Raw genomic sequence first — 13780 nt, forward strand, 5'->3', positions numbered from 1 at the left:
CTCCCTTCCTTCTCTCCTTCCTTCCTAGTTTCTGATCTTAGAGAATTTCTCTTAAAAATAATTAGGCAAGAGGTGCCTGGGTGGCTCAGTCAGTTAAGAGTCTGACTCAAATCATGATCTCGCAGTTCAGTTTGAGCCCCACGTAGGGCTCTGTGCTGAAAGCATGGAGCCTGTTTGGGATTCTCTCTCTCCCTCTCTGCCCCTCCCCTGCTTGCTCTCTCTCTCAAAATAAGTAAACTTAAAAACATTTAAAAAAAAGAATAATTAGTTGAGAGGACGGAAATGTGCATTCCAAGATGTTTATGAAAGCATTGCTTATAACAGACACAGGGGGAAGGCAGCAGAAGTGTCCAATGGTAAATACTCCCGCAGCCATTACACCATGATTACATATACACCCATCTGTAATCACTTGGAAGGTTGTCCATAATATATTAACTAAAAGTACATATGGTATTTTATATGGGAATACATGTGTGTGTCAATTCAACAGTATTGACAGGAAGGGAAACTCATTCTATGTGGTAGTTGGATATGAATCATTCACAGAAAAAACAAAATTAAACCTCTCAGAAATCAAACAGAAAACAAGTCTCCAAGAAAAGGATTGAAATTTTAAAAATACTACATGTAAAACTTTAGTGATAATGTTGAGATTGGGATATTAGGAACAGAACTTAGGATAAAAATGCAAACCCTCATATTTAACTCCTCATTCTTTTTGACTCCAATTCACCAAAATAAAATCCTAGGAGGAACCTTACTGTGGCTTTTAAAATAGAGTACATAGCACCTAAGGCCTTTGGCATCCTCAAATCTTTGTCATGAAAACACTAAAATCTTCATGAATCCCCTCTTCACACACACCACTGGGGCACACGCTTTCCCCCATAAAATGGACTCAGGATGAAGGGCAGGGAACCACAAGGCCCCCAGTTGGCTGGCAGGGCCAGGCCTGCTCAGCAGCCAGGAGCTCACTCCCAGCTATTATTATCCAAACTTGTGCCTCAGCAAAATCCCTACCACCATCTACCCCAGACCTTCAAGGGTGCGTGCAAAAAAGCGGGAGCTGTGAATGTCAACAGTCAACTACAGAGAGCAGGCTGAGGCCGGGGTGTGAATAATCAAGGCAAAAATCACAATACCCAGGCACCTGTCGGGGGCTCCTCACTCTCCTCCTCAGAGGCAATTTTCTTTTAATTTACACACGGTTCCAGCAAACTTGGTTATTCCATTTCCCAGAGGACGATCGATCCAAAGTAGTATATAAAAGGGGAAGGGGTGTGAGGACTGCAGGCTGTGGGAAAATGGTGGCCCTGCCGGAAGAGAGCTACCTGGGAAACTGATGAAGACACACGTACACACCACCACTCATACTACGCACACACAAATGACTCACACACTAAGCCGGTTCGGCTGGGGTGCCTACTGTGTGCGCGCGCGCGCACACACACGTGATTAAGCTGAGGCTCCTCATCTGCCCACCTGTTTCCCTTGGCTTTGGAAACCCACCTCTCTGCTGCCATTCTTTTTTTGCTTTTGTTTTTAATTTTTTTAATGTTTATTTATTTTTTTGACGGAGAGAGAGAGAGAGAGAGAGAGAGAGAGAGAAAGCACGAGCAAACATGAGTGGGGGAGGGGCAGAGAGAGAGAGGGAGACACAGAATCTGAAATAGGCTCCAGGCTCTGAGCTATCAGCACAGAGCCTGACACGGGGCTCGAACTCACAAACCGCGAGATTGTGACCCGAGCCGAAGTTGGATGCTCAACCGACTGAGCCACCCAAGCGCCCCATCTGCTGCCATTCTGTCTCCTTCATGGCTTCCCTTCCTCTGTCTGCCCAGATTTCATCTTTGCCCTGTCCTCTCTTTCCTCTACCTGTGTGACAGGGCACAAACTCCAAGGTGACAGGGCTTAGCAAGTGGAGACTGTGGAGAAAGGAGAGCTTGCACACCCCCACGGGGAGCGGCCACTACCTCGCTGCTTGCTCTAGCTACTCTTGCTGCAAGGGACCATGGGTCTCAGCTTGCTGGAAGTTGTTTTTTTTTTTTTTTTAAGAGGGGCTGGAAGTTTAGGTGAAACTGCCTAAGTTCTAAAACATTCATAAATAAAAGCAAAAATGTGAAAACATTGGTTGGGCCAAACAAAACTGTCAGTCTGGAGTGGCTTCTACATACCCCCAGGAGACCTGGTCTCTCCAAGTCATGGCTTCAGGAACAGTGAACACAGAGTGCCCCAGCAGGGGGTCTGGACAGAGTCTCTCTTAGGCTCAGATCCTGAAATCCACTTTCCAGCAGTACTTAGTACCCAGTCAGCCTTTGGGGACCTCCAATGACCTCCATGCACCTCAGAGACACCCCCCCCAACTACCCGTCCTGCTCTGTGACCAGCTTGTCCACTTGTCTGGGCCTTATTCAGTCCCACGGAGCCATCAGCTCCACGTGGTTACCTCCCAGGCCATGTTGTGGGCAGGCCATGTCATGGGCTGGGCCTTGAGCCTTTGGCACACTTAACCCAGGGGGAGATGAGATGTTTACGTGAATGAACGCATGAATGGATTAGTGAATAAGGCATTCACCGAACTACCCCAGGCAGACTCCTGTGTGTCCTGATGGGGTCTTCCCTCTTCTCCCATCACCGTGACCCACTCTACCAACCCATCACCTGCCGTTTTGGCTTTGCTTCTTCTTCCCTGGGCCAACACCTTCAGGGTGCCACCCTCAGACTTTCATGGAGGCAAAATGGCCTGAGTTGCCTCCCGGCTTCGTGCTTCCATCAGCCTCCAAACAGGGAGTGTCCAAAATTTGTGCTCACTAGACTCACCCAGGGAACTTGTCAAAAATGTAGATTTCTGGGTCCCATTCCTGCCAAAATTTGGATTCTGGAGGAAGGGCACAAAATGTGCTCTTTTTTTGTTTTTGGAATATGTACTCTTTACAAGTCCCCAGGGCCAGTCTGCTCAAGGTGCTCAGGAGCCCACACTTGGCAAACACTATCCCAGACTGTGGTCCTTCCAAGACAGAAGTCTGCTGGTGTGTTCCCTCCTTCAGTGGCTCCCCACAGCCTTCAGGACGTCACGTGGGGATGGAGGTGGCCCCAGCCTTTGTCCACGTTAATAGCTACACACAGGTGATTAAACTGGTCCTGCTCTCTCACTGCCTTTGCACACCATCTCCATCTGCAGGAATGCTCTTCTCACCTTCCTCCACGGCCAACGTCTACTCATCCCTCAAGGAGGTCACCTCTGCTGGGGAGTCTTCCCTGAACTCCCAGTCTAAATTAGCTTCTCGTCCTCTATCCTCCCATATCACCCTGCCATAAATGATCTCTAATCCATTTTATTTAACAAACATACATACACCAATCACTATGCGCCAGCCACTGTTCTAGGTGTTTTATAAACCTGACCTCACTTAATCCTTTACTAACGCTATGAAATAGGAAGCATCATTATCCCTACTCTACAGATGAGGAAACTGAGGTATGGAGAGGGTAAATGATATGGCTGAGATCACCTAGCTGGTAAGTGGCAGGACAGGGATTTGATCCAGGCAGTCTAACTCTTTAGCCATGTTCTTACCCCCTCTCACCTTACATGTTATCGCCTCTTACCTGTGTTAGCACAATGCAAACTGTATTCCAAGTGTCTGTCATGATTCTCTTCCAGTAGACAAATGGCTCCTGTGGCCTTTGAGGGATTAAGCTACCGGCCCAGGATCTAACCCGTGGTGGAAACTCAAGGAACATTTGCTGAAGGACAAAGTTATACATACTCATGGCACTGGATCAACCAAAAAAGGTAAAATTCATGAAACTTCGAAGCTTTAAGAGACCTTAATCAGGCCCAATGACCTAATATTCTCCTCTTTGCAGAGCAAGGCTCCAGAATTTGCACACTATGCATTCCACCTCTGTATGACACTGACCTTTAGGCTGTTCCACCTTCTGCCTAACTGGAATGTGTCCCCATGGTCACCTGGGCCAACAGAGAACAGGTATGACTCCTGCAGAAAAGGTTCTTCAGATATTGAAGACAGCCCTGGCTTTCACGACTGCAGGTAACTTTCCCTCTTCTGCCTGGGGATCTGAACCTCTAATCCATCTTCAGAATTTCCTTCAGAATCTGCTCTGGTCAACTGGGGCTCTGCCCAGGAAAACTGCCCCCAGTTATAGGTGCCATGTGCCCAGTGTAGACTGGTTGCTATCTCGGCCAATGAAGTCTAATCAAAACCAAATAAATGTAAGATATATTTCAAAAGCCTCCTCCCTGACAAGTGGTTGAAGGGTCACAAGGCTCGGCAGAAACAAGAGCCCTGGTTTCTGAAGATGGTATGTGGTAACGGGACTCCGTGCTATTGCTTAAAAGGTTTACACTGACTATGCTTCCATAAGCCAAGGGTTTCCCTGCAAGGTGTCTGTTCTCACACCAGCATTGCAAAGCAGCAATTAATTCCATTTTACAGAAGAAACACAGGCTCTGAGAAGTCGAACTTGCCCAAGGGCACACAGCTGGTAGGTGTCAGAGCAGCATTCAAATCCAAGGCTGTCATTCCAGAGCCTGCGCACTCCTGTCACACTGCCATCTTCGGAATGCTGGGTGGAACATGGTGAAATGAGCATAAAATAAGAATTAAAGAAAGGCTGAGCCGAAGCAAGAAAATGGACGATTACAAAAGAGCACAAAGAGCAGAAACATAACTAATCTAACTAATCTAATCTAACATAACTAATGATTAGAAAATAACTAATCATTCACAAGTCTTCACGTCCTGGCCCTCTTGCCCAGTTGCACTAACGGAGTGCCTTAATTTGAGAAGTAATTTTTCCACTTGTAAACATTTTAACCAGAACTAAAGACAGGCATGCCTTCCTTGTTCCCTTCTACAATTCAAACATCAGGAATTTCAGAATTTCCCTATTTCCAAATTCAAAAACATCAAGGACTTGGAAATACAAAATGAATGATTTTCATTAGAGGCTGTCAGCATTAACGCCATTTAAAAGAAACATATTTTGAGAAACTATGAACTGTGTCTTAACCTTTTTTATATCCTTTCCATACCACCTCCACCCCGACACTGTAGAAAAATGCCCAACACACATAAGCACTTAATAAACATACCCGGGTTCACAGACCCACTTTCTGCACCAAGAGGAAGAAATGCTTATTTAAACAACATGATTTTTAAATTGTAACCCGGGTCATAACTTTCCCATATTCAAAACACCAGAAAAAGAAAACTATCAACAAGACAAAATACATGATCATTGCAGAAAGCAAATAAAACTATACTGTTCACTTAACGCATGAGAAAAACTACATTATGTTTGACTGCCTCAAAAATATTACCTAAAATAGTTACGTGTGCTAATTTGGCATTCAAAAATTAGTCAAAAGAAATGATGAAAAAAAGTCCACATAATTTAGGGTAGGAATGAACACACAAGCGTTAGTCAAACATATACCTTCGTATTATCAATTAGTGCCATTCCTCACACCATAATAACCAGCAACCCGCGACGCAATTAAATAAAGCAATTAAACTCCATTTCTACAGAAATGGGTGAATTCCAAAGTTACAGTTTACCTAGAAGTAGAACAGCAGTAAGAACATCCATATCTTAATATCTTCCTGAACTCCGATGTAGCCAAGAATAAAGAGCTCAAACCCAGGCAGCCTAATTTACTCTGCAAAATTTTCCTTAAAAAAAAGTATGGCTGAAAATTGGCTCTCCTAAAACAGAAGGTACTTTCAGAAGAGTTATATAAGCAAAACACACTGGCCAATTCAGTGACGTGGAAACCACCTCATGCAAAAGAAACGCAGCAAACACAAGTAACCCACATTCATGTCTCGGGACCCGTCAGCTTCTCAGAATAAAACTCAAGGTTGATTGTACCCTCCTACCTCTCCAACCAAAGGAGGGAAAAATTTTTCATGACGAGTTATGAACAATTAAACTGCCGAGGGTCCTAGCACATGTCTTTTTAGAAAGGATTCGTATTTTATGGTTCATTAACCATCTGGAGTATCTTTAAACTTCCTATGCCCACCCTCTCTTGACCTCGTTTCCTATCCTGGAAGGATAAAAGGAGTATTTTTAATAGTCTTTTGTATTAGAGATAGCCTGTCACATGTACCAGACGTGTGCATGGAGTATGTCACATGGAGGTGTGTCAGGGAAACCTGCTCAAAGCCTCCTCACTTCAAACCACTTATTCCAAGTGCCAAGTCTGTCCCACGTTCCCCAGTGCACTCAGAACAACCCACTTGCTGAACCACCTGCTCTTCTTTCCATCATTCAAATGGCAACAGAAACGCCACCTCCTCACAGAGCCGTCCTAGGCAGGATGGGTGCCAACCACTTGTCTCCCACCCATTAGGGTGAGGTGGTATAATGGAGGGAAGGCAGGTGACAGCAAAAAAAAAAAAAAAAAAAAAAAATTTGCCAGCATCTTACATTGTCAGCTTCAAGTACACAGCACCAGAAGGAGAGGGAATTAGGATCAGCCTGTTTTTTGGAGCAGGTGTAGCTCATTCATTCGTTTAATAAACAGTCATGAAACACCTACTGTCATTGGCAGTGCAATTCCTAGGGTATAGGGGGAAACAGGATATGGTCCCTGCTCTCAGAGAACACAGAGTTTTATACATATATATTTTAAAGTTTATTTTTCAGAGAGAGAACACGCACAGGTTATGAACAAGCAAAAAAAAAAAAAAAAAAAAGCACATGCACAAGCAGGGATGGGGTGGAGAGAAAGGTAGACAGAATTCCAAGCAGGCTCTGAGCTGTCAGTGCAGAGCCCAACTTGGGCCTCGAACTCACAAACCATGGGATCATGACCTGAGCCAAAACCAAGAGTCAGACACTTAACCGACTGAGCCACCCAGGTGCCCCTGAACAGACAGTCTTGTTGAAGGAAGAGACACAAGAACTGAGCATTAGAATACTACGTGGTTAATGTAAGGAGGGGAACAGGTTTAGGGCATCCTGGATGTGCATCAAAGAAGCACCAGACCAAGTTAGGGGTGAGGGGGTTATGGAAGGTTTCTAGAGGAGAAAAGGACTGAATGAACCATGTGGAGAAAAGGATGGGAGGGAGGTGAGGAGGATGGCACTCCAGACAAGAGGGGCTGATGGGATCTGGGCACAGAGAACAGAGTAAACATGTAGAGAATGCTAAGTAACTCAGCACTGCTACAGCACAGAGATCAAGGGTGGGGGGCGCCAGGTGGAGGTGGAGCCTAGAGGGCACAGAGCCTCCCAGACACCACTGGCCACAGCTGAGGGGTTCCAACCAAGGACGTGCCAGGGCTGGATCTCTGTTAGAGGATGGCCACTCTTGGGGAGCAGTGGGGTGCACAGATTTAGGGCCCAGCCTGAGCACAGGCTCCCCGTGAAGGACAAAGTGTTGGGCGGTGAGGTCCGTGGACTGACTTCATCGGCCCTGCTCTTCCTCACCACACAAGACTTCCCATGCATGGTCCTTGCTGCCCCAGGAAACAGAGTTTGGTACCTAATTCCCCCACCCTCCCCAACAACAGCAGCCCCACAGTTCACCGAACATAAAACAGACACCTGATGCTCAAAGAACCAACCAGCAGCCAAATATCCCTTCTCAAGCCAGGCCACTCAGTGTCTCCGCCTTGGGAATCCAAGGCAGAATAACTGGGCAATTTAGTAATCTGTGCAAAAGCCAAAAACGTATCATGAGGCCTAGTGAGCACTCTAGTTCCTTATGGCCAAAAAAGACACTCAGGACAATGCTCTGCAGTTTGGGATTTGTACTCACAACCATTCACCATTAGTACCAACAATAAAAAGACTCAGTTGTTTTAAACTGCATTGTTCATTTGAAAAACAAAGGCTTTGGGGCCTACTTGTTTGCTCCCCACAAGGGCCCTCTATTTCAGAATGAAGCCCCCTCCCCTACCACGACCCAGTGACACCAGGCGATACTCACAGAACTGCAGGCTGAGGCTCACAAAGGCCAGCAGGGCAGCCAGGGCCAGCAGCAGCAAGAAGCGATTGCGGAAAAGCATTATTATTCGTTCTATTTTCCTTTCATGGTTTCACCTCCAATCGGGAACACGTCCTGTGAATAAAACAGAGGCAATAAACATGTGTTCTGAGGTGGAAAACCAAGTTTGTCAACTGAAAATAATCCAATTAGCCCAGTCCTCCAGCAGGGAAGCGGGAATCCTAGACGGAGAACAATAGCCCACTGTTGGTTACGTCTTTGCCCCCAAGTAAGAGCAGCCGAGAACGATCCCTTCACATTAAGAGGAGGAAACCAATTCGTGAACGCTTCGTTGATCTGACATCAAAAGAAAATGAGATACTTTCCAGCATGACCTTTCCAAAGAAAAAGGTAAGGAAATTTATCGAGCACTTACAGTGTGCCAGACAGACAAGTGTTTACTGACCAGCACGTACTCACCCAATGCTGACAACCAACTTCTACATCTTCAACCTTTTTTGGTGAATATTGGGCTAATATGATTCCGGTCTTTTTAAAATTTTAATCCTTAACCTGAATGCCAGTCACTGTCACACGTCCCATAGTAATGCCTTTGGGGATGGCTGGAGTGTCCCAGAGGACTCGTCCCTACACTCATAGCTCCATCTGCTAATCAAAGGCCTCTTCGCATCTGGACCGGTGACCCTATTTCAGCGGCGTCCGCTGGTCTTCCCACAGCCCCATTCCACCCATGCTTATTTCCTCTAACCACGTCAGAGCAGTGCAAAAGGACGTTAAAAAATGGTGAATGATGGGCACTGGTGAGAAAAGTGAATGCTGGCTCTAGGTGGCAACCCGTCAGTCTTAGACATCCAGTTTATCTCCTGATTCTCTCTGGGGTTCCAGATAGAACTTGAAAACGACACTCTCCTCAGAAAAGATTCAACGTGGTACAGTAAGAGGACAACAAAAATTTCAAACCTTCTCTTAGTGGAGGCATCTTTTCCTCTTTCGGATACAATCTCCTTCAGAGCCCCAAGAAACTCAACCAGACAAAACTCATTTACTGATGTGGGGAGGGTTACATACCTTTGCGAATAACATAAACTAAAAGCTATTGAATTGTGCACTCTGGGTGAACTGGATGGTATGTGAATTTTATCTCATCTCACCTATTTTTTTAAAAAGTGTATTGGTAGGGAATGAAGTATGATCCAGAGCGCTAGAGTCCCTTATCTCCCAGCCCCTAACCCCAGCAAGGCCCTGCAGGGGATTTTGGGAACCACTCCTTTAAAGAGATTTGTCAGACTTTCTACAAAATGAGAACATTTGCTAAAAGACTAACAAAAATACACTTGCACCTCACAAGTGAGCCTGTACTTTGGCAACCAGCATCTCTGTTAAACAGGTCCCAACCTTAGACCTTCAAATAAGCACTGCTTCTGTCCCTTTAGTCACCACCCCTAACCAAGGGCCAGTGCCTAGCGTCCCAAAATGACCTGCAACGCCTCCTGGGGACACCCCCTCCCTGTCTTGGAGGGGACTCATTAGACTCACAAGTTTAGCATCATGGCTAAAACAGCATACTACCCTGGCTGATCCCACCCCAGATTTAATGTATTTGGGACCCCAAATAAATGTTCTCTGTTTCCAAAATTCAAACTCCTCATAAACTCTACCTGAGAGGGTCTGAAAAGACATGCGTGGATCTGAAAGCAGCTCAGCAGAATCTGTGCTTGGTGAGGGTCAATGACTTCTGCACTGAACCCCCAAGGAGGGTGAGGTCACAGTAGAAGACAGAACCTGGGTCCATTGGACTATAGCACTACAGGTATTCCTTTCTGTGGCAACAAGGAGGGTGAACCCTTGATGCTGATAAACCCCAATCCCAGAAACAAAGTGTTAAGCCTGGGTGGTTCTGGGCCACCTTGACCTCGGGGGGTGTCTTTGGTAATGCTCAGCTGATTGTTCAACAGTAAACCTCCCCATAGGAAAACAACCTAAGGAAAATCAGAGTCAAGGTTTCTGCCCTCCACCCTAGATAGCCTCTATTGCCTGGCCCAGCTCCCCAGGGGATGAGCATGGAAGGCTACAACATTCACCTACAAACATTGGCCACAGTGTTTTCAAAACATACCCCACGTGGGCAGAATAACAATGCTCCCTCAGCCACCCTTGCAACCTAGGTATGAGCCCCTTGGCAGCCTTCTAACTTTGCTCTGCTTCCCCAGAGACCAGGAACTTCTTTAAAAAAAAAATTTTTTTTTAAAAGAGAGAGCACGTGAGGGGGCAGAGGCAGAGAGAGAGGTGGACAGAGGATCTGAAGCAGGCTCTGCACTGGCAGCAGTGAGCCCGACATGGGGCTCAAACTCACAAACCTTGAGATCATGACCTGAGCCGAAGTCAGATGCTTAACGGACTGAGCCATCCAGGCGCCCTGGAACGAGGAACTTCTAACTGCTCACAACCATCATTCCCTAGGTTTCCATTCACAGAGCACAATGTGAACCAGCCACCATGTGGGGCCCTTGACATGACCTCCTTTACTCTCTGCAGGGCAGATGTGTGTGCTTCTAATACGCAGGCAGAAAACCAAATCAACAGCACACGTTATTAAATCATGGCGACAAGATACAAACAAGATCTCTGTGCCTCTACAGTTTGTTTTTACTTGTTGTGTCTCCCAATAGGTCTGCACACTGATTCTAGCTGCAAGCTGTGGATCAGCACAGAACAAGTTGACTCTTGGCATGTGCTGGCTTCTTAGATACTCGAAAACAGCTGGCAGTTCCTTGTTAAACAGCCTGTGGGTTTCAAAGCCCTCTCCTTACCTCAGTCATTCCTGATTCAATTTATTCCACTTTATCAATGACCTTCTTATTAGGTGATCCTTCTGATTGGGGAAGGTGAGTGGGGTGTGTGGGTGGAGATTAGACCACAAAATGAGGAGGAAGTTCAGAGCAAGTATCTCCTGTGGGGTATCTCTGTACCCCTGACAATAAATACGCTGGAGCTTTTCTTTATGCCCTCCTCCCCCTTCTGTTACCATGACACCTTCTGAGGCCACCATCTTTTCCTTTACACAAACATCTTCCAGTGTTCCTGCCTGGGAGATGGCCTTTGGGGTGTTTCTAAGCTCTACTGTTAAGAGGGCTCTACGGTCCTTGCTGCCTAAAAATGTTCTTTATATCTTCTTAAGTTTGTTTGTTTGTTGGGGGGGGGGGCGCAGTGCAGAGAGAGAGAGAGAGAGAATCCCAAGCAGGCTCTGTGCTATCAGTACAGAGCCTGATGCAGGGCGTGAACCCATGAACTGTGAGATCATAACCTGAGCTGAAATCAAGAGTCAGATGCCCAACCGACTGAGCCACTGAGGTCCCCCTAAAGATGTTCTTTCTTGTGCACCCCACCAGCAGCATGGTGCTGAAAGACAGGCACAGCCCTAGGGAGTCAGACACACCTGGGCCAGAACACTCATCTTAGTGACATAGGCCAGTTCTTTAACCTCTCTAGGACTCAGTTTCCTCATCTGTGACTCAGGACTAATTCCCTCAGGAAAGACTACGCACAATCCCCAGTATGTGACAGACATTCAAAGGACAATGGTTGTTATTAGCATTACTACCTCATCTTTCTCTCAGTTCACTTTGCCACTTCTTCCCTCCTCCTAGGTAACAGGAATAGTTCCCTCACCTGTTTCGTTGGTTCCTCCACGTACTCGAGTACTCAACGTTCACCCGTTCGCGTCCACATCCCTCCTTCTGTAGCTCCGGCTCAAATGCTGACTTGGGCCTCTCTCTCACTCTGAGCCTGGGAAACAACCTTGCTGCTCTGGGAAATCACCCACCTCTGACTTCTGAGCCTGGGGGTACCTCTTGCTTCAGTACCTCAGAGACCAGACCTGCCACTTGGTTGCTCTGCATTTGGGTATGGGAGGCGAGGGTCTTTCTTCTTGTGCTGGGCCAGGTCTGGCCCTTCAACTACTTGCTGCTTCCAAGCCTCTCAGCAGATTTCCTACCACACTTTCTGGCAGGTGAGGCCACCAGTACTCCGCCTACGGTTTTACCTGACACTGCCTTTTTTACATGAGGATGAACCACAATACTGTTCAGAACTGTCTTCTGATGGGCCTTAGGTGGAAACAACCACTACTCAAGGAGTTAAATCTCAGGCTTAGAGCACAGTGGATTTGTAGTAGTGATAGTCCCCAATTTGTTCACGCTTTTCTGTATCCATGTGTGTCGTTTCCTCCCACATGGACTCTAGGCTTGGACAAGGTATTCACTTCAGCCAGTGGAGACAACAGTAACAGCTATAAGAAGAGGCTTGAGAAGTACTTATGCATTGGGGCCTGTCCTCCTTTGCTGCTTCTGGAACACTGTGGCCACCATGGAAAGACACCCGGCTACCAGCTGTCTTCCTGGAGGCCGTGAGAGACCACATGGAACCAAAGCAAGGGGTCCCTGCTGAGGTTCTCTTCAAACAACCAGCCTGCCCATCACCACACATGTGAGCAAGGCCAGCCTGGCCATGTCACCAGCAGATGGATACGAAGAAAGTCAGCACAGACTAAAGACTGCATGGCCAACCCACAGATCAAAAGCAAATTTAATGGTTGCTGTTTGAAGCCACTCCGTTTTGGGACTTGATACAAAACGAAAGCTAATTGATATGACAAAGAAGAAATGCCTTGCGTCTTTCCTAGGGATTTCTAAGCCAGGCTCTAGAGCTCCATATCGTCATCTGCAGGAAGCACACGCAAAGCTCCACTTGCCTACACTCCTCAATATGCTGCGTGCTTTTTCAGAAAGGTCTATATTTAGTTCCAGATTTAAAATACTGAGGATGTGTCGCATTAACCAGATGGCAGGGATTGTGTAACTGCCTGACTGCTTCTAGTTTTTAGGCTACTGACATTCTCTACATTATCTGTAGCTTTTCCATTTGATGACACAGGCCTCAATCTGGGAACATCCATGCTTTCCCCCCCCGAACGCTCTCAGGATTTCTGCACCCTCCCCCTCTGACTCTCCTATGGCACCACCACCAAATGCAAATGCCAGGGATGTGGTCAGTCTCATTACTTCCACTTGGGCTGGGGACAGGCCTGGTGTGATCACCGCCCCGGGGGGTTGTGCACACAGAATGGAGGGAAGGGGTGGCAACATCCAGCCCCAGGAAGAACACATGCCTTCTTCTGGGGCTTATTTTCCTAGAAAACTTGGAGAGGAAGGTCATGTTTTGTTCTCAATTTTTTTAATTAGATTTTTAAAAATATTTATTTTTGAGAGAGAGAGAGAGAGAGAGAGAGAGCGAGCAAGCAGAGGAGGGGCAGAGAGAGAGGGAGACCCAGAATCCGAAATGAGCTCCAGGCCCTGAGCTGTCAGCACAGAGCCCCACGTGGGTAGAAGACCATGACCTGAGCTGATGTTGGGACGCTTAACTAAGTCACCCAGGCACCCCTTTCTTCATTTTTTAAAATGGTTAAATAAACATGGTATCTAAAATTCACATGGATTTGAAGACAAATGTGTTTGCAGCTAGAGCTAGGACCCCAATGTGTGTGTGTGTGTGTGTGTGTGTGTGTGTGTGTGTGTACCCACATGCAGGTGCCATGTGGGCCCCCAGGCGCATGGTTCAGAGAAAAGTTGCCTTCAGGGAGGACACTTCCTCAGTTGAGAGGAGTCATGATGCAGAGGCAAAAAGGAGGCTCCACTGACCCGCAGATCTGGGTCAATTCCCTGCTCTGCCGCTTACCTTCTGTGTGTCTCTTTGACAACTAACTTCGTTTCTCCGAGTCGAGGATCCCGATGTTAA

At 46.7% G+C, this 13780-nt stretch overlaps 1 protein-coding gene across 7 annotated transcripts in view; it reads right to left on the reverse strand.

The window, feature by feature from the left end:
- PXYLP1 (2-phosphoxylose phosphatase 1) overlaps positions 1–13780 on the reverse strand; it is a 71089-nt gene that overhangs the window by 27502 nt on the left and 29807 nt on the right. For 5 of the 7 annotated variants that reach the window (XM_027061721.2, XM_053221383.1, XM_027061722.2 and 2 more), the window contains one exon: positions 7970–8101. In XM_027061721.2, the coding sequence (XP_026917522.1) occupies positions 7970–8048 (79 nt within the window). In that variant the 5' untranslated portion in view covers positions 8049–8101. Of the gene's footprint in view, positions 1–5588; positions 7141–7969; positions 8102–9645; positions 11142–13780 lie in introns of those variants that run through there. The other 2 variants (XM_015083232.3, XM_015083233.3) reach the window with 2 other exon arrangements.

The sequence above is a fragment of the Acinonyx jubatus genome, chromosome C2 (assembly GCF_027475565.1).
Source record: "Acinonyx jubatus isolate Ajub_Pintada_27869175 chromosome C2, VMU_Ajub_asm_v1.0, whole genome shotgun sequence".
In the NCBI taxonomy this organism is placed as follows: Eukaryota; Metazoa; Chordata; class Mammalia; order Carnivora; family Felidae; genus Acinonyx; species Acinonyx jubatus.